General features: G+C 37.1%; 1 protein-coding gene across 1 annotated transcript in view; it reads left to right on the forward strand.

Annotated features, from left to right (window-relative positions):
- The window catches only part of LOC137401395 (sushi, von Willebrand factor type A, EGF and pentraxin domain-containing protein 1-like), an 85,368-nt gene that overhangs the window by 1,633 nt on the left and 62,412 nt on the right, over nt 1-21,323 (forward strand). Inside the window, exon 2 of the mRNA XM_068087723.1 lies at nt 9,879-10,009. Coding sequence (XP_067943824.1) covers nt 9,968-10,009 — 42 coding nt within the window. The 5' untranslated portion in view covers nt 9,879-9,967. The remainder of the gene's footprint in view (nt 1-9,878; nt 10,010-21,323) is intronic.

Genomic DNA, 21,323 nt, shown 5'->3' on the forward strand with positions numbered 1-21,323 from the left:
GACCTATAAGCTAAGAGTTTGGCCTTTTGCGGAGCCCGGAAGAGAGCACGTTTGACCATACCAAGCTGCTTTTTAGCAGCGGTAATTTTTGTCTCTATATGTTTGTTAAACCTTAAGTCATCTTGCAGTGTTACTCCTAGGTAACGGGAGTTGGATACTTGTTCTAAGGCTATTTTGTTCAACGTATATGCTGGTGTGGGTTCGTTATTTGTGTTGTTGAATATGAGAATCTTGCTTTTGTTGACATTGAATTCCATTCCCCATCTGGTAGCCCATCTTCCAAGTGCATCTAGGTTTTGTTTGAAGCTATCGATATCTCCGGTAGTTGATATTTCTTGGTAGAGCAGTGTGTCATCTGCAAAAAGTGAAACTGGGTAAGTTACACACGCAGGAAAGTCGTTAATGAAGAGCAGAAACAACACTGGGCCAAGTACCGACCCCTGTGGTACTCCCGACGTTACTGGAAGGAAGTTGGACTCTTTGCCATCAAGTACTACGCACTGAGATCTATGAAGTAGAAAGTCATGTATCCAACTCATTATGTAGTCATCTATATCTGTTTTTGACAGTTTTTCCATTAAGAGTGCATGCGGTACCCGATCAAAGGCTTTTGCAAAGTCAAGGACTGCTGCGTGGACGCTTTTTTGTTGATCAACAGAGGTGAGAATGTCATCACAATCACAGTTTAACTAGAAACTTGTCAAACACAGTTATACACACACCACTATGATAATCAAGCTACGATCACGATACGCCAGTCTTGCAGAATACAAGAAAAATCATGTTTTCCAATTAATGCATGATTATTGCGCAGAAGAATGGATATATCTATATGTCTATATTGTCAATCATTTCTGTAGAAATGAACCGCCTAAAATATTCCATTGGGGTGTTAGTCGCTCCATCTACTGGTGGTTCAGGTTTTGGTCCAGTGAAATCCAATGCAGATGGTGTGAAATTAGCCTTGAGCCACCGATATTCTCTCTGCCCCCGAACTGCATTCCCATTTGTTGGTTCCTCTTCTCCTTCATCTTCTGATTCATTATCAGACTCCTTGCAAAAAAAGTGTCAAAGTCAGCTTCCATGTATCAGTAAAATTTTGTTCCCCGAGTATCATAGGCTATTGCAAATGTCTATAAATGTATTTACATGGGCATATGCTTATTATGGATGTATACACTATATTATACTGTAGTATATGTACATAAATTAATATGTACGCTGTATAAGGACAGTTGCAGATATGTGGATATATGTGGAGGCCTATATAACTTATATTGCACATGTATGTACATTAGTGAATATATGAATAATTTGTTATAAAATGCATATATGTGGTGTTGTAGTTGCAAGTTAGTTGTTTGTTGGGTAGCATCAAAATCATCATCGTCATCACTTTCTAGTCCTTCACAGTCACTGCTATTTCCACGTATCTCATCTAATACATTGTCCACAGTCATCTTGCGATGTTGAGCCATGATTTTATAGTATACCTACATAACAAAATAAAGAGGTACATGTATTATAAATAGTTATACTAATAAGATATTATTATATAACTATATATTTCTAAAGCCAGACCATACTTTCTTATAAATGTTCAATGTGATTTTATTTATGTTATAATTATTATTCGAAACTTTATTACAAATTCCCCTTCATGAAAATGCAAATTGTAATATTATTATTTCATATGAAATCTCAATGTCTGTATCATGATATACCTAATATTTTATACATGATTGAAAAATGTAGCTTCCTCATTGTTACCAAGCATCTGATATTTATCACTACGACTATATTCTTTGTTGTGCACAAGTCTCAATGTTGCACTGGCGCAACACATAGTTTGACACACACAAAAAAAGATGTTATAGACTAAATTTATGCAACATAAATAGTTTATACAGTTGAACAACCACTGCACTTGAGTCTAATGGAAAAAAATTCTAAAGTTCTTACCTGAGAAGAAGCAAGGACAGCTAAGCTCAAATGGCAACTTTTCCCTCTTTTTGATATAGTCACATGGGCAACTTTGAAACACCCTCCTAGGTCACATGATTGATGTAACCAACAAAAATCTTTGGAATCCTTGTAGAAAACATGCATTAGGATAAGACAAATCCAGTTTTAATGCAACAGCAATATTAACTTGGTACTAAATTGCCTACAAAGTTTGTGTTGCGTATACGCAACGCAGGGCCTAACAGGGTTAATCCAGAAACAGAGAATTTCAAAAGATTTTGTCTTACTGCCATTGTTGTGCTAGCTATGAAAACTTTCCAACCTTTCTGGTTACTCGCGGGACATTGGTTAGATGTAGTTTTGTAGACCGCTGCTGTCTATCAATTGAGCAGAGAATCTTGAGATTTGTAAAGATTGTTCATTGTTGGTCAACTAATTATAGTATAATTCAAGAACTTGCATTAACAATGTATTGGTTTGGATGCTCCTTGTAAATTACTAAACCTGCTTTAAATGAGCAAAAATTGCATGTATGCTGACCCAATTGTCAACCAATGATATATCAAAGTTGATTTAAAATATCGCGAAACTCTTCTTTTCAACAATAAATATATTTAGTCTAGAACAAGTTTCATTTAAAAAACAAGCTCATACTTGCATTTCATTTTTTTTGCTACTAAACCCTTTATTTATGGACAGGCCCATATATTTGAACAAAGAAAAACAATGATTAAACAACAGAAATAACTCTTCGATTGTTAATGTATTATTATATCATGTAAACTGAACGCAACATACACGATAACAGCTCAGATTTTTTCAAGATTGTCAAACAAGTGCTACAAAGTAAATGAAAACAGTTCTTTTTGCGATACATTTTCACTGGCAAGCAAAATCATGTTGACAATGAGAAACTGTTGTTGGACACTGTCTACTCTTGCACCTTTTTGAGGGGTCGCCTTTAAAAAACAACTTCAAACAGGCTCTCGCGGTAGTACCAGCTGTGTTTGGAGAATTTTGACCTGGTCACTTTCGTTGACATCAATATCCTCCTGATCTGGACATGCGAATGATGCACCTTTACGTTCTAAAGATGTCACAGTAACCAAGTCCTTTTCCCTGTCTAATGCCGTCACCTGGCCTATAAAGGTTGATGAGGTCTTCTTGGTTATGTATTTTACAAGGACACCTTTCTCAACAGCAAGGTATCTTCCTCTGGCTCACCTTCCTCGGAGTCTGATTCTAATGGTATGGGATCTGGTTCTTTTGGTACGGCGTCGATGTTTTCATCGGAGCTGTCGGATTCATAAACCGGCTTTTTCTGCAATTTCTTTTGTTTAGGCCGATTGTGTTTATCACTTCTTTGCTTAGTTGCCAGTTCTAAGGCTTCCTTGATAGGTGTGTCGTGGGTGTTAGCGCTTTACCACAGATAACAGATTAAACAATTTTTTAAATTTATTTATTTTATTTTTAATTTATTAAATTTATTCATTTTGAACCAAAATATAGTAATGCAACGCTGTTACATATGGTTAAGATTATATATTAAAAAAAGAAGTAAATGATTGCTGTGGCAGTTTTAGGTAGTGTTTATGTTGTGGTTGACACGGTTCAGCATTTCACTCTGCATCAGCAAAAAGCCTCAAAATGTCCATATGGCATTTGGATTGGACCCTTCCTTTTAATTTACATAGCTTTTGCCCTACCGCCATGCAGAAGAGCATGTCTTCATCCTTGTCATTTTGTTGTTGTTCGTTTATTGTGGCAAGCATAGCCCCGTCAATCTGGTAATTAAATTATTTATTTGATTAGCATTTGACAGCTGGGAAAAACTAATCAAGTATTCGGTGAGCATTTGCCAGTTGTGAATAACTAACACTATGCAAAGTTGTGCAGTTCATATTACCTCCTGACTATCCAGTTTGCTGCCATGCTTTTTTTTCCGAGTTGAAACTGGTAACATAATTGTCCGATGATGTTGATGTTCCTATACGGGGGCACGTTTCTACTAGTATAGGGTCTGCCGGTTCAGGCTCTGTCGGTTCAGGGTCTGCTGGTTCAGGACCAGGTGTAAAAGGGTCATTGGACTCTGTTGGCAATGACCGTCCAACTGCCGTTACCTCCTCAGCAGTATTTGACTTGGGCTCTTGGTGTTTGATAGTGTTGGGTCGGTATCTAATTTAGTGCCAGATCGGATATTCATGCACTTTTTTATCGGTTTTCCTGGTATTGGTATCCTCGGTATTTACCATCTTCGGTATCCTTTGCCAACTAAGAGAGTTCATTATTGTCATTCGGTATATGGTTTTCAGTGTGTCTTTAAACTCTAAATGGTTTAAAGTTTGATGGTTTAAACTTTAATCCATAACTGTCACGAACAACTTTTATCGTTGTTAGGTAAATCAGACACGCTGATTTTGATTTTGTACTCAAAATAAAGATTGGTTTACTAACTTTCAAATTTATAAAGGCTCTTTTACAGCGTTTCAATTTCTGTCGCCAAAACAACACGGTCGGCACAACAAACTCCGCCCATAGGTATGTGACGTGTCCTAGCTTTTGTAGAAATGGGAGTTGGGAAGTTGCCACTTCTTACCATGTGGGGTTGAAGTCACCTGAGACCTTGGGGTAGAGGAGAGTATGTCAGAGAGCTGAGGAGAATCGCTGTGATCAAGATCAGTCATTCCGAAGCTTTCCAGCTTCTTTTAGGTAGATGATGCCATGGTATAAGACTTCGGTTTTGTACCTGTTAATTACAACAAAGAAAACGTGGTCATTTTTTCTGCAAATGATCATGTTATTTATTTAGCAATATCATTTAAAAATTGGAAAGTTTGACCTGACCTTGCTAGCATAGCAATCAACGCTATATCTATAACAATTTGCAAATGGTATCATGATTTCAAGTCTTTCCAGAAATATCAACTTGAAAAACCATTCGAAATTAATATCAAAATTAATATCATTATTGATTATCATTACTATTATCAATTATATTATTAATAATATGATGCAAGATAAAAATAAGTTTGTAGAGTATCAACAGAATAGGTGGGAAGATAATTTAACAATCGTTATTTATTAAATAATTCCCAATATTAATTAATATTTATAAATTTTTAATTACATGTATATATAATTGATAATAAAATTATTTTATTAGCTACTATTCCATTAATTATTAGTTATGTCAAATAAAGTAAGTACTAAGTAGTGTAATCTAGAGTTAATAACTATACTAATGAATGGCTATAGTCGAGTGGGTTATCTTGTTTCTCCTAGTTTTGTATAGACTATAGACTTACTGTTTACTATTCTTGATTGTTTTATAATCAACTTGATTGATCTCATTGACTCACCTGAACTAGAGCTTGAATCAGAGGAAGCTGAGTAGAGCTTACTGGCTTGTGCTGATCTGAGATGCGACATCATGTTGCTAGTAGATCCTTTGGTCTGTTTCATCTCTTTCTCACACAACAAGCATGTCACAAGGTCGTCGTTAGAGTCTTTATACATCCTCCCATCTTTGAAGAAGAACTCCCAAACCTTCGAGGCTGGTGGCATTATCAATGTAACGTATTATGATAGTAGATACGGTAATTGGGGAAATGTTTGTTGAATTCGTTCGCCAATGCGCGCCTAGATTAGCATGTTCGTCAAAGAGGCGCTTTTGCAATTAACCAATAACAATCGAAGATTTTCCTCGCAACAAAAATCTATCCGGATAACCATTTATTGATAGGCTTTTACGGATAAATACCGATCATATCAAACCGGCTGCGGATAACTAGCTGTCACCGAAAATGATTGGTTTCCTCGGATACTGAGAATCCCTCGGCGTCGGTAAGAGCGGATAACCAAATACTGGCCCAACACTAGTGTTTGATATGCGTTCGCCGCCTCAAACTGTGGCTTTGGAGGCCTTACATCCACTGCTCCACATCCAGAAGCACCTAGAGTCTAGAGATATTCACATTTCAACTGGTCACTATTTATCTTTAAAATCAGCATTTGAAATGCTTCAAGTTAGAAAATGCTAGTTCAAATACATTTTCAAGCTTTTAAATATTTAAATAATTTTGTCCCAAACTATACTTTGATTCACACTCCTGCGTGCTCAGCGCCAACTGATCCGCAATTTCTTTTCAGGCATTTGCCTTCATGTTTGTCTTGTAGAATTTGTCTGCAATAATAAATTTAGTTACAAAACTCTCATACTAAATACACATACTCGGCAAATACTTTTACATTTATACACCAGAGAATGCATATACGTAACTTAAAAATGTAATTATATAATAACGTATGCAAGTATTTTGGTTAATAATACATAATAGTGTCATAGTATGCGTATATATACAGTGGTGTGCATAAACTTGGAATCACATTGTTTTGTTCACTCTATATCGAATGGATCTTCCATTTGCTTTCTATTTTCCCGCCAATTATGATGCCATGCCAGATATTATATATCAATCTGATCAGCAGAAGACGTGCTTTCAAACAATGCATTGATTGATTTAACACAATCATTTCTGAGTGATTTATATTAATCCTATTAAACAGATTAGCAATTTTATCTGGTCTTGTACGTAATCTGGTTATAACAGGTTAGCACAAACCTTCCCAGCTGAAAAAGTTTACTGCTTGTCAAATTTCAAAGAAAGTGAAATATCCTAAATCCCATCATGATGGCATTTCAGTTATGCAATTTGCTGACTGTTGCATATTTCAAGCAGGACACTTGAAGTCTTATTCATTCTCAGTTTAACTTTGAACTCAGTATGACTTTGAACTTTACCATGCCTAAAGTGTTATCTACAGAGAAAAGAGCCATCATTCTGCACCTTCACAAACAGCAAAAGACCCAAAGACAGATAGCTGCGGAAGTTGGTTGTTCTCAGAAGGCAGTCTACACAGCAATCAAGACTTGGACCTCCAATGGCAGTCTTAAACCCACCTACTCTGCTGGATGACCCAAGAAGACGACTATCCGTGAAGATCGGTACCTGGTACGAAGATCCCTCGCTGACAGACATCTGAACAGTACTCAACTTTGTAAGGAGATCAAGGACCACAGAGATATTGAGATTCACCCCAGTACAGTGCGAAGAAGACTGCTTGCAAATGGTTTGAAAGGCTGCAAGGCAAGGCGCAAGCCCTTAGTTTCTGAGAAACAGCGAAAGCGTCGTCTAGAGTGGGCTAAAGATAAACGGTTTTGGACAACAGCCCAATGGCAAAGGGTCTTGTTCAGTGATGAGTCAACATTTACCATCCAAAACCACTCTGGAAATTGTTATGTGAGGAGACGACCTGGAGAGGAGTATAGCCCGGCTTGTACGCTACCAACCATCAAGCACCCTACTGGCGTCATGGTATGGGGTTGCATGACAGCTTCTGGTGTGGGAAGACTCTCCATTTGTGAAGGCATGATGAATGGAGACAAATACATCAAGACCATGGAAGATGTCATGCTTCCAAGTGCTCGGAGCCTGTTCACCAGCAACGACCAATCCTGGTACTACCAGGATGACAATGCACCCTGCCACCGTGCCAAGAGAGTCAAGGAGTGGATGACCAGAAGTAATGTGAGGGTAATAGACTGGCCAGCACAAAGCCCTGACCTGAATCCCATTGAAAATCTTTGGCAGCGTATTGGTGTGATAGTCAGCAAAGATAAACCAAAGACAAAACGGGAGCTCATAGAGAAGATTATTCATGCTTGGCATCACATCATCACTCCTGAAGAGCTCAGAAAGTTGGTAAACAGCATGCCTCGACGGTGTCAGATGGTGATAAAGAACAAGGGCTGGCCAATAAAATACTAATGCTCAGCTCAAGACACCTTACCAGTCCTTCTGAAGACCAACAATAACCAAACGGCCCTTTTCAGGGCCACCAATTTGTATAAAAGAGTTTGTTTGTATCCTATTTTATCAATTTTCACTAACAACATTCATAGCCTGCAATAAGTCTGCCTTTCGGTAGATCCACCCCCAGCGATAAAAATCTGAGAATATTTTCGAATATTTGGCATCATCTTGTTCTTCAGAATTTTCCCTTTCAAATGATATATATATTGATGGGGTTGAGGCACTTAACTCCAAAGAATTTCTTAGACAACAGCATATAAACATACATATTTGAAGATTTAACTGGTGATTCCAAGTTTATGCACACCACTGTAGCTGGGTGTTTATGAACCAAGGATATTAATTGAACTTCGCTGTTAGCCAAGCTGCAATTCTTGTAGAGTCTGTTGATACGGCATGAGTTGCCTCATTCTAGTGGCTATAGGCATAATATAAGTGTTCATCATGACTTACTTGTCTATTTAATGTTTCAACTACAGTCTTGATGGCCACATCAATATCTTCTGTAAGTTTCCTGTTTTTCTTAGCTGGAAAATATAGCATTGTAAATGTAAAATAGACGTTGATCATTATTATTATTATTATCACCTATTATTAATGTCTTATTAAGCACCAAAAACATCAGCTCAACAATAATAAATTTCTCAGTTGTTTACATTTAGAACTCTGTCATTTCAGCTTGGCAGGCTGCATACCTTTAGAAATATTCAATGATGGCACGGTAGGGCATGGCACTCTGGTAATTGATGATGCATCAACTGACAATGTTGCATCATCAGTTACCAAAGGCTCAATTGCTATCAACCGAGCTGTGTGGCTCATCAAAAGTTCCTGAATCTGACAATGTATTTGTAGCAGTTGCCTTCATTGCACGCATGGCTGCTTGGGCTGGCACGTTAAAAGATCTTTAATAGCAGAAATAATGTGAAACATGGGCTGTCATAAGTGCATGTTGAAAATAATATTTATTATCACTTCAATGAATATGAAGTAAACTAGGTTATGCTTTTACTAGGGTTTAGATATATCTACAGATTATTGGATGATACTAATTCATTAGTATCATTAAATCATGTAAATTATTATATACGTAGTTGAACTGTACTCACACAAATGTGCTGACACAATCTTTGTAAAATCTCATGCATTTCCACCATATCCAGGATGGTTCTGCTGTGGCTTCAGTCCCACTGGCAGTCTTCTTCCTATAATCTTTTAAATGTAAGTTGAATGTGTCTCCCAGGTTAGACCATCTTTTCTGCACTTTTCAGCTAAAAATATATGGAAATACAAAAAACTATTCCACGTGCTAGTAGAATAGTGGTATGTTCCTATATTGTTATATTTAATTCAGCAATATCTTGTCACATTCATAAAACCTATTTTCTCGCAAAATTAAATTTGGTATGGGAAATACCTACAAAATTAAGCTCACCATATCTCAGTGATAAAATAAAAGCCGTAAAATCAAACAGCATTGAACAAAACGTGCAGCAAGTTTATTTACACATCCAACCAGTTTAACCAGTTTTCTCAGTCATCACTTCTGTTATGTCTAGCCAATTGTTGAACTGGACTGTTTTTTCATCTTTGAGACTTCCCATATTTTTATCTCACAGTGCCCTTCTCATTTGCTCTTCGCTAATAAGAATTTCCTGCCATGCCATAATTAGTGTCCAAACGATAAAGAACCGACATTAGCGCAATCTAGGGAGTTAGTCGTACTATGTGTAGTAGTTTCGTTATTGTAGTTAAGTCGATGAGATATCTTGAAAGAAGTTTCTTTTATTCAAGTTTTTGTTAGGATTTTGCTAGTTTGTTTCGTATGCATTTGGCATAATATGGCTCCAGTTGATGTTTTTTAATTTTCCTTTGATTATGACAATCATTTTTTCATAGATTAGGGAGATACGTTTGTGAGATATTCATTTTAATTTGATAGTCTGATTAGCTAGGTTGATATTAAAAGCATACGCTTTTGAACCAACTGACACAAAATTAATGGTCTAATATATTCTCTATGCAATAATTCATTTGCAGCTTCACCTAAAGCATCACTAGAAGGTTACCTTGCAAAACAATTTTGGGAGTTCAACCCTTCATCAAAAGATGTTGAGAGTAAATCTGCAATGATATTTCCCTTCATTGTGAACTACAACTTGTTTGAACAGGTATATTAAACAATCATTCACAAAATTCATAGTTAGAAAATAATGTCCGATACACTCTACCATCTACATCAATTTTTACAAAACCAGCATCATCGTTTCTTGGCAATGATGAAATAGATCTTGTTTCTGAAGAAACATTTAGGTCATTGTTTTCGTAGTCCTTGACTAACAGTTCTATGGGCATTTTTTTGGCACGAGTTTTTGAATAAAGCACTGGAGGCCATGGTACACAACTTCTCTGCAACACAGTCATTTTGTAGTATAGCAGATATGCTTACCTGATTCGAAGTATGAGGCATTGCATACGCTTATTATTTATTTTATTTCTCCGGAATCAAGAATGCCTTTATCGCACGCATAATCGCTTGTGACGGATCATACATTTATCTGCGAGATTGTGAAGAGCAGTTTCGGGTCTTGAGCACTCCGAATTGTAACAATTGTGGTTTTTTCTTTTGGTATAAATGTCGAGTTGTGCAAAAAATAGTCTGTAGGCCTAGTTTTCATATATTTATGATTTGTAACCCCGTGATAATGTTTACCAACTGAGCAAATATAGTTTTAAATCACCTATTCCAGGCTTCCTACTAAATGTGTTACACAACAGAGGAGCTCAAGGAGATATAACTACAATTCTAACCTTTTCGGTTTGAGTGTTAAAATATTTTACTAGCTCGTACAAGTCGTCATAAGTCATTGGTGTGTCAGGGTCATGTCCTATCTTTTCACAAGTTTTGTGAGTTGATATATTTTTCAAGTTTCTACCATTTTGGTGTAGTTTTTTGGATGGTTAGCCCTGCTACAGTTTCAACTGATGTAATAGGAAAAACCACTCTACTACAGCAAATTTGAACTCTGTATGAGCTATATCTGCATATTCTTCTTCATTTTCGGTCCAAGGGTATGTAGCTCTCACCGTGTTATTCACACAGGCTGGTAGTGGTCGTCGCTCTCCTCTTGTAAGTCCAGTTGAGTACGTCCAAAATACCAAAGATCTGTAGGCCCATAACCTTCTCTGTGTACACACCATAGTGTCGATCTCATGCTCCTGCAGCCTTTCAGATGGTATTTGACTCTCCGTATCTGGATATTTGGGTACTAGCTAAATATTATACTTTTTGGATTTTTTGAGTACATTTTGAATGTCGCTTGAAAGTTCTATGACATCAAATAAAAACAGCAGCCACTAAAAGTTAGTTTCCTACAAAAACTTACCATGGTAGTGTCGGTAGTTATAATAAGCCATTCTCATTGGACCTGGCTTTGTAAGGTCTTTTATCTTCCGAACTTTAGTAACACACTTGAGTTCAGTCTGCGGAACAGAATGCCACATATTGGGGTTTGTGCAGCATACATTCAGTTCTTTCTTTTCCCATGCATGGCAATTTCCCCACTGACACCACTGCTCCACTGGTGGCGCGACGTAAACATTCTGTAATCAACAAAACACTTGTAATGAAGACATGTAATTCATAGATATGTCGCTCTAACGTTTATTTACGATAAGGTTTCAATTTGGGAATCAAATAGATTCCCAAATGTTTGATTCGCAAGTGTAAAATTGCGAAATGAACAAATGCCTAACAAAAACATAAGTATGTAAAGCCAGGAAATCTAAGCTTTGTTTTTGGGAGTTGATGATGAGCGTTGATCAATCCATTTTTCTCACTCTCTACAAATGAGAAGTGAAAATAATTTCTAATCGTGAATCTAATTTACTAGCTAAAACAGCCAAAAAAAAATTTAGAGCAAATTTTAAATCTAGGTGAAATAATAGATAAGTTGGGACATTTTCAAAGCAAATACATTATGTATTTAGCAAAATTATTTTATAAAGTTTGTGTATTAAAAATGAAATTATAATATAACATTTGTTTATCTTCTCAGTGTGGGCAGCATGTAGACTTCTGGGAAACTGAAGATCACGTCTCTGATTTCCCTCAAGGCAAGCTCCTGCTCCAGCTCTCTTTTAATTGTACAAGTGCGTCTTGCCACTTCTGCCCCGAAACTATCAAACCGATCTTCTTGATTTAAAGCACATAAATTACATAATTTTTTATTATATATTTCAATACATCAGAGTCTTGGCTTTCGAATGAGCCTATTTTCAATACACAAAGAATAATAGAACTATGAAAAACAGGGTTTCTAAAGTACGTCCTGCAAAAAAAAATACTTTCAGGTACTCAAAATGTGACATCATAATTCTCATTTAGCCTTAGGTCGTCGATCCCTTTCGTTGCCATTGAGGCTGCGTTTTTCTGTGACAATCGGTGCTGTTAAACCTGGAGAGCGCTAATAATAAACTAAGATTCTAGATAATCAACAATGCCCGCGATCGTGCTAACGCCCTACCAATACAAACACATGTTCTGGGTTAATTAATTATGCTTCAATAAATGTACTGTCCTTGATAAAGGTAATGAAATCACATCGATTAAATTATGACCTGCGGGTTGCGTGGCCCTAGGACTAAATGTCAATAGCACTTTCGCGAGATCACGCAGTGCTTGAAATTAATTGGTCTCAGTCGTCACCCTCAACATCACATTAAAAATAAAGAGCTAGTGCATAATATCATCGGGAAAATATAGTATGGTTCTTGCAGTCTGGGTACTTATAGAAATAATATGTACATGGAGAGCTAATGATACTGATTCCTTTGTCATCTTCATTCGTTCTTTGGAGTTGTCCTACCTTCGCCTGCCACTAGCGTCATTATCGCAGTTGATAAATAAGCGGTAAGAGCACACAACACTGAATATAAAAATTGTGACATCACAATTTTCGAGACTATGCCAGTAAACTTTTTCGCGGTAGAGCTCTGGGGAAATCTTATAAACACCAACCAATGTCTGTCTCATCACGGCAAACAATAGTTCATTCGAAAGCCAAGACTTTGTTGTATTGAAATATACAATAAAAAAATTATGTAATTTATGTGCTTTAATGAATCGAAACGTTTTATTAACTCCTGTCCGAAGTCGACTTTGGCACACCGCTTCCTCGTTTTACTCTTCGATAAAGAGGGAGCTTGGGGTGTATGAGAGGCTGAAGCTGAGGTTGATGAAGGTGAAGAGATGCTTGTTGAGGGCATTGTAGTTCAATATTGCTCACAGCACCCACTTCCTCTAATGCACTGATCGTGTTCGTAGTGTCACAATGACAAAGCGTTTTAAGCTGTTTGGTATTAATATATGTATGTGTATCTATTTGCATGCACACAATAATTCACTGCAATTAGATATTCACTGCCGTAGATCAAAATTGCCTTCACTCACTATAGGTAATATTCAAATATTCAACTGTAGTTTATATTGGTAATCAAAATAGAACTGCGTAGTTGGCATCAAATAACTCTGAATGTCCTATCATTATTTATGAACGTATACAAATGTATGTAAAAATAAGATAAAGGTATAAAATAATCTAGTAAGAGTTGAGCATATCTAAATGGGAAGCTGGAGGTGCTTTGTCATCTCCTTTACCAACTCCTTTATTTGCTATAACATTCAGGATTTCTATTTTTGTCCTGAGAGCTTTTGATGGTGGCATTTTTCTGAGGTATCCTGCAACCTCCATTCCGAAGTGATAATTATTATCATTTTCCTTTTTTCACTTGCAGTCCATTTTTGGGCCGTCTTAAAAACGGCTTGGAATTGCTTTCTGTTAAATCGGACAGTAATGTGCATGTGAGTTCAAGTTTGTATACAAGGATCCCATGAATGAAGGTGCAGGTGAAGCAGCAGGAGGGCTGCTTAAGGAGGCTAAAGCCGTGGTCACACGGGCACCGAACCGAACTAAATGACGCAAAACGACATCGTTTTCAGCTCGAAAAAGTTCGGCTGAGGACATTTCTGGCCGAAACGAACTATTTCGGTACTGCTCGAAATTTCGTGCCGTTCGCTTGCTCTTATTGGCTGGTTAAAATTCTAGAATTCTAGCGAGCACGCGTCACATTTTTTCTTACGTGCGTGTGAGTAAAGTTAAAAAAGAAATGGGACGATACTTTTATTTCGTTAAATAAACAACATGAAGCAATTTACGACAAGGTTCACCCGGACTTGTGATTGGGTTGCATAAATGTAAGATGTTGCGCTTAAGTTTTGCATAAATGTAGGGGAATGGTTGTGATTTTCTTTCGTGTAGAATATAAGTAATGTGTCATATTCATCCTGATGAACTATCGTTGACTGATTTATTTATGTAAAACCACAGTACTATGATAAAGACTGTTTTTGTTTGTTATCTACTCAGCATAGAAAAACATTCATATGTTAATAAAAAAAATATAATTATGTTGATGGGAAGGGTTAGCAAAATATTTGTATTGAGTGATTTATTTTGAGCAGCCGAACGATCTTCTGATAAATCTGCTGTGTAATTATAATTGTTCCTCAAAGTTTTTTTGTTTACAATAGAAATATTTAACTCAAATACATAACAACTACTAATGAAACCGTGTCCTGTCTCTATACGTATGGTATCTAGGAAGCGAAGTGACTTCGGTGGCCGTGTGACATGTGCCACGAACCGAACCAGCCTCCGAACCGATCCTACGTCGGTTCGGTGCTCGTGTGACCACGCCTTAAGGTGGAAGGGCACTCAACGCTTTCTATTAAAGCTGCTTCAGAACATGTTGCCTCTATGGGATGCGACATCATTACTTGCTAGTTACTCCATGCCCTAAAATCAAGTTGAAAAACAATTGAACCACAAATTTACCACAATTTTATACACCGAAACTTATAAAAAAATTAGCAATATATCAACTTACCATTTTTTCTTGTTGTAATCCGGTAGTCATTGAAGATGCCTTCATAATGGCCATGTTATTATTGGTGCTTGCCTGCTGCCACTCTTCTTTGCGCACCTATGACGATAATGTATTTCTGATATCCTTTCAATGCTTTTGAATACCGACACTTGCAAAATATTAACAACATGAATAGTAAGTAGCGAGGTATTATAAGAAATCCTACAAAGCTATTTTATATTATTCGTGCCCGAACTCATAATAAGATATCAAATGAGTTTATATATTGTCTGGTGAAAGCGATACTCGCAAAAAAGACTTGTATACTTACCATCTTCAGTTTTGCCGAGCTGCTTGCTTATCTGTACAGCTATCTGATTGAAAGCATTCATCTTCATGCTCTTGGATTTTTTATATGAGGATGAACTATAAAGTCATAGAGACACGGGTACTCTTTGACAAAGCTGATGATTAACTCATCGCGTGCATACTTATTCACCATGCTTGCTAAATGGCATTGATCTTCACAACTGTTGAAATACGATCCAATGCCGTCCACAAACAGCCAATCAATATGCAGATAGTTGCGATCATCAGTGTCTAAGTTCAACATGTTGAAAGCCTATCGCATCAGCGATTGCGGTGATTGCTTATCTCAAATGACGTTATCGCAGCCCATCGTTGCGGTCTATCGCATCGCTAATCGTCGATTTTAGCGATAGTGGGAGAGGAAAGCTTTATTAATATTGTGATTGTGAAATCATACTACATTTTGTACAAGCGGTAAAGGGACACCATCCTGGTGTAAAGTTTAAATATAATGATTTGATTCATCATGGTTGTTTGTTGTTGACACGAAGATTGGACTGCACCGACACAAGTCAGACGAGAGTAAGAAATTTCACAACCAGCTTTTTGCAGGTCCGTTGAACAGGTAACTGGGTAGATGTGCCCATGATTTTTCTGTTTTACGCTGCCTGTCCTTGTGTTCCATCTTTCTGAGGGTTTTTCGCTAAGCCTTTCCCTACCAAGACTTCTCCCAACTAATGATATAGGACAGGAATGGTTTTCTGTTTATGTATATAATTATGTAGCACCAAGGCACTTACAGCCCTTGAACATCAAAAGATAACAAATTGCTTTTGTTATTATTTCTGAGACTTGTTGGCAAGATCGTATATCCCAGCCATTTGATAGCCTCTGTCAACTCTCATTACAATACGGTCAAAAATAATCAATTCTTGGACAATCAATCGGCGATACCTCCATCTTTCAACTTCTTTTTCACCACATTCAAACCATTTATCTGACAATTACCAAGTTCAACTACTTCTTTTGTGTTTAGCCATTTAGCTACAACAGCTCGGTGACCATTATTTTGAAACATTAGTGCATCAGTCTGAAGCTTATCAGTTGTAAGTTTGAGCATGTTCTTACGGCTCAGTTTACAAGTGTCCACAGCAGAAAATGGATTTGTAGATAGCAAGCCGACTGATGGTTAAAATTCATCAAAGTCAACCACTTCACGTCGTTTATTTACTGTTGACATGCGCTTTTTTACAACACCTTTTAAAGATGTGGTTGCGTCAAATTTAAGTTGATCTTAAAAAGCATTTTTTTCCTCTATCAGTTGATATGTTGTTTGTTGTGTTACGCGATTTCATTGCCAAGATATTTGAAGATTAAAACCGAAAAAATCTTATCGCCGTAAAAACGCTCAGGCCACAAAAACGTGCCCAGACTTGCCCGAAATGATGTCACGCGTTAGACAACCTGTCTCTATCTCTCGTATTCACATCGGCTATTTGCGATAAAAGTCTAGTCCTACGCGGCTCTATTGGCATATATCTTATTTTGTATTTGCTCATGTGCGATAGAATAAAATTTTAAATCCTGCTACAGATGCATTATTATGAATGTTTCAAAGGCCTCAAATAACGAAATTTGAAAATTTGTTCTACTCACTTTCTCCAAATGCTGTGTAAACATTTGGGTACCGACTACCAATTCTACCGGTCTACGGTAATTCTGCCAAGCCAACTATGTAGAACGAACGAGGTCTTTGTATCAGCAGTTCTGCAGCTACCCATACTAACGATATACAGCCTCCCATAAGTCCCGCCCACATTATGTCTGTCGCTTATCCTTGGGGCGGGGCTGGTTATCATTGCCTACACCGTCTACGTACTAGTTTCTTACTAGTAGTATTCCTACCGAATACTACCGAAGTGAAATAAGCAAGCCACGTCTTTGAAAAGAATATAGATAGGGATAGAGTTTTAAGGATGAGAAGTCTGCTGCAAAATGGATTTGAACTCACATTCTCCAGTTCTGCGGACATCCATATACCATATCCAATTCACTACAATATTCTGCAAATCATGTTTTGCATTATCTTCAACAATATTATTTTATTATATAATTTTTACAAGCAAAAATATTTTCATCTCGGCATAAAGCTTTTATTAAAAATATTCATCAAGTCGTGGCCACTCACATAGTATTAGCTGATAATATAAATTTATATCTTTATAGTATATTTGTAAAGTATATAAAAATCACTCCACTGCAGCAAATTCAAACTCCGTATGAGCCATATCTGCATAGTCATCATCATCTTCAGTGCCAGGGTATGCAGCTCGCACCATGTTATAGACACAGGCTGGTAGTGGTCGTCGCTCTCCCCTCCTAAGTCCTGTCGGATATGTCCAGAATATCAGAGATCTGTAAGTGCATAGTCTCCTCTGCCTACACACCAAGATGTAGATCTCGCGTTCTTGCAGCCTTTCAGATGGTAACAGGCTCTCCGCATCTGGATACTTGGGCACTAACAAAATATTATACTTTTACAATATCTTGATAACTTACTTGAAGTAAGCAGTAAAATAGCAGCTACAAACCTCATAAACTTACCATGGTAGTGGCAGTAGTTATAATAAGCCACTCTCAATGGACCTGGCTTTATAAATTCTTTTATTTCCTCAGCTTCGGTAACGCATTTAATACCAGTTTGCGGAATGGAATGCCACATGTCCGTGGTTTGTGCAGCATACTTTCATCTCTTTTTTTCTCCACGCATGGCAATTTTCACACTTGCACCACTGCTGAACTGGTGGTGCCACGTAAACATCCTGTAATCAATAAGACAAACGTAATGAATACACGCATTCATTGATGTCGTTCTAAGGTGTATTTACGGTAAGGTTTCAATTTGGGAGTCAATTAGATTGCTAATCTAAAATCACGATATGAGTAAACGTTTAACAAAAATATAGGTATGTAAAATATATAAATACAAAACCAGCAATTCGAAGCTTTGTTTTTGGTAGTTAATGATGTTGATTTTTGTTAGTTAATCAATTGATTTTACCCACTTCCTACAAGTGAAAATAATTTGTAATCTTGACTCTAATTTACCAAAGAAAGTTTGAAAAAAATATTAAAGCTAGGTTAAACGGCAGGTAAGCTATGAAACGATTATTGGAGATAGCAAAGAATTATCTTTTTATTAATTAGTATATGTATTTATGACTAAAAATATTACATTTACTTAAGTATAGAAGACTCTAAGTTAATTTACCTCCATTCTGTCTTCCTCTGCAGCAAAACGCTGCTGACGCCTGTCAGCTTTGACCATAGGCTGTCTACTCCAATCTTTTACTAAAAGATGCTCAGATAACTCTGAGTCGCAGTCGCTCGAACTTGAAGCCATTTTAAAACTATGTATAACTTTGTAATTGTTGAAACGCGTTGAATCAGTAACGATGAGAATTCTCTAACGGATGAGAATGAATTCTCTAACGATGAGAATCTTCGAGATCACAGACAACGCGTTTTACGAGTGATAACATTGATTACGACCTCATGATTGGCTAACGAAGCGACCTCATATTTATCACTCGTGGTTTCGTTTCAGATATCTTGCTTGTGACGTCACGAAAGAAACACCCGCTGGAACGTGAGCTTTTTAAAAGAGGGCCTCATTCAAACGCATATATCTCTGGACAGGGTTGGTCTACAAAGACAAAAATGGCATCAAATTGTAGCTAATGTTTTAGCCTTTTATGGGTCTTAATTTCATTAAATTGAACTTTTTGACGCAACCACATCTTTAATAGACTCATCATTTGAACCTTTCTCTTTTCTATGCAAAATATTCTGGCCATATCATACACAACCAACTTTTGTGTCACAACGCATCCAAAGTTTAATTTCTCTTTTTACTGGTTTTAGAATTGCATTGTTTGAGTGATGAACTTGCTGTAAATTTGGTCATACATGTGGACTCATCAGTAGATTGATACGCACTATCCTCTTTGCATGAAAACAATGTACACGGATAAGATCTTTACTCGCTGCTAGTGGGTAGGAATGGAGGAGTGTCACTATGTCAGAATATGAGAGATTTATGTATTTCATGTAAATATATTCACGTATTTTAATTTTTTCAATGTTTTGTTTTGTTGATGCTTTTTCAATTTTTAACGAACATTTTTTAACCGCCAAGTACTGAAACCGTGAAAGGTGATTCGTGAAGTAGTGAGGGGTTACTGTATAGCATGTTGCACAAAGTGCACAGAATCAAGTAAGAACAGGAAAGAGCAGAATTAAGTTAGAAATTGAGCATACAAACACCACACTACAAAACAATGATGAATAGCTTTGAGCATGCAGTGTTAGCTCACAATAGTGTAGCAAATATAACAGAAAGAAATAGCTGAGAATAACTATAGAAAATAACTATGACCAGATACCTACATCTATAAGTACCTGATTTCAATATTAATACCTCCTAAAAATTATATATTTGCAAATGTATTAGCAAATGTATATTTGCAAATGCTGTAGCAGTTTGCTATGCTATGTTATTATTATGCTAATAACTATGCAATATTATTACAATGCTATTCTTTATATATATCAATGTGCCTTTAAAAGTGTGATTCTTCTTATGACATTTTGCTAGTTGCCCAAATGACCAAACTTGAACGGGCGGTTGGCGTTTTCATTGTGATACATCACAGCTAGCCAAAGTCTGTTGAACAACAATTCAAATTTTACATAGGAAATCTTTACCATAGACCAGTTTTGTTTGTTAAATCTGAACTCACTATGAATTCATTCCATCATAAGAGAACCCAACCATCTTGGGAGCAACGTGGTTCAGCTGTTTGTGAAATGATTCCAGCTCTGCAATGTTTTGCATGCCTGCTTTCCAGAAGTCAGTAATCAGCCGCTTGGACAACTGTTCCCGACTGAGCCAGGCATAAGCTTGGTTCTTCTGATATTTGTAACTCAACAGACCAAAATCTATACAAATTTTTTGTTCTCGATTATTAGGTTACATGCCTGGTTTAATCCACAGCTTCTTCAGCAGAGGGTGATCACACATGCAGTGGTCATTTCTCATGTGGAGGAGGAGCTGACATCGTGCTTCAAGGTCATCTGCCACTTCTTTATAGTTGATCAAATACCATAAATCGTTTGTGATGGCCTTTATCCAGTTGTCAGATGGCACCTTATTGCCTTGTTCAACCAGAAGTTGAAAGGCAGCAGTGTTTACCTGATTGTACAGCGTCTTTTTTAGCCCTGCAACAGTTGGGATGGTATTTTATTTTGCAGTGCATAATTGCTGTTTTTGTTATGACTAAGTTGTTTTTATTCTCTTATTAATCATTATCTTTCACGATGTGTCATGCATCATAATAGTGACAAACAGTAGCCTACTCTCTTATGTGTTCTCCAACACTCAGGTGCGGTCAGTTGTAATTGACCTCACTGTCAGGCCGTGGGAAATCAGATCTGACTGACATCGCTTGAAGCCTTCCAGCTATATGGCATCGGTGCTAGTGGTCTCCTGTAATTTACAGAATAACAAAGAGGGTGCTGATTGTAGCCAAAATCTGTTACTATCACTGTTCTACACAAAATTCTGAATATACAAGTAAAAGCTCATGACAATATATCGTATCTTCTTTCTATAGTCTCCGGTAGCATATGGAGGCACAGAAAAAGCACAAATTTGAAAAAAACGACTTGGAAAATTTTTTATGCCGCTGTCTCTGTTGCTCATTAGTTGTGCGACGTGCTGTTGACTTACTTCAGCAGTTGACCAGCTTGCTACTCAACCTTTTCAAGAGTCTGAAACTGAGCAACTGCGAAAGAACGTAAACCCTTACCGATTCCCTCTTCAACTTCTGCTCTTTATGTCGCTGTCTCTGTTGCTCAGTAGTTGTGCGTCATGCTGTTGACTTACTTCGGCAGATGAATGGGACTAATCTCAACTTTTTCAAGAGATTGTTCCCAACCAACTGCAAAAAAAGTAAACCTTACTGATGCTATCATCAACTTCTGCTCTTTATGCTGCTGTTCCTGTTGCTCAGTAGTTCTGCGACGTGCTGTTGACTTACTGCTACAGACAATTAACCTTTTTCTCAAATCTTTCAAAAGAAAAAATCCAATGACTTACAGGAGGAAGTAAACCTTACCATGATGTTGACTTATTCGGTTTTTACTGATGCTCCTTCTCTTCGAACTCTTCTCATCTTGCATGCAACT

This window comes from Watersipora subatra, chromosome 8 (genome assembly GCF_963576615.1).
Source record: "Watersipora subatra chromosome 8, tzWatSuba1.1, whole genome shotgun sequence".
Lineage (NCBI taxonomy): Eukaryota > Metazoa > Bryozoa > Gymnolaemata > Cheilostomatida > Watersiporidae > Watersipora > Watersipora subatra.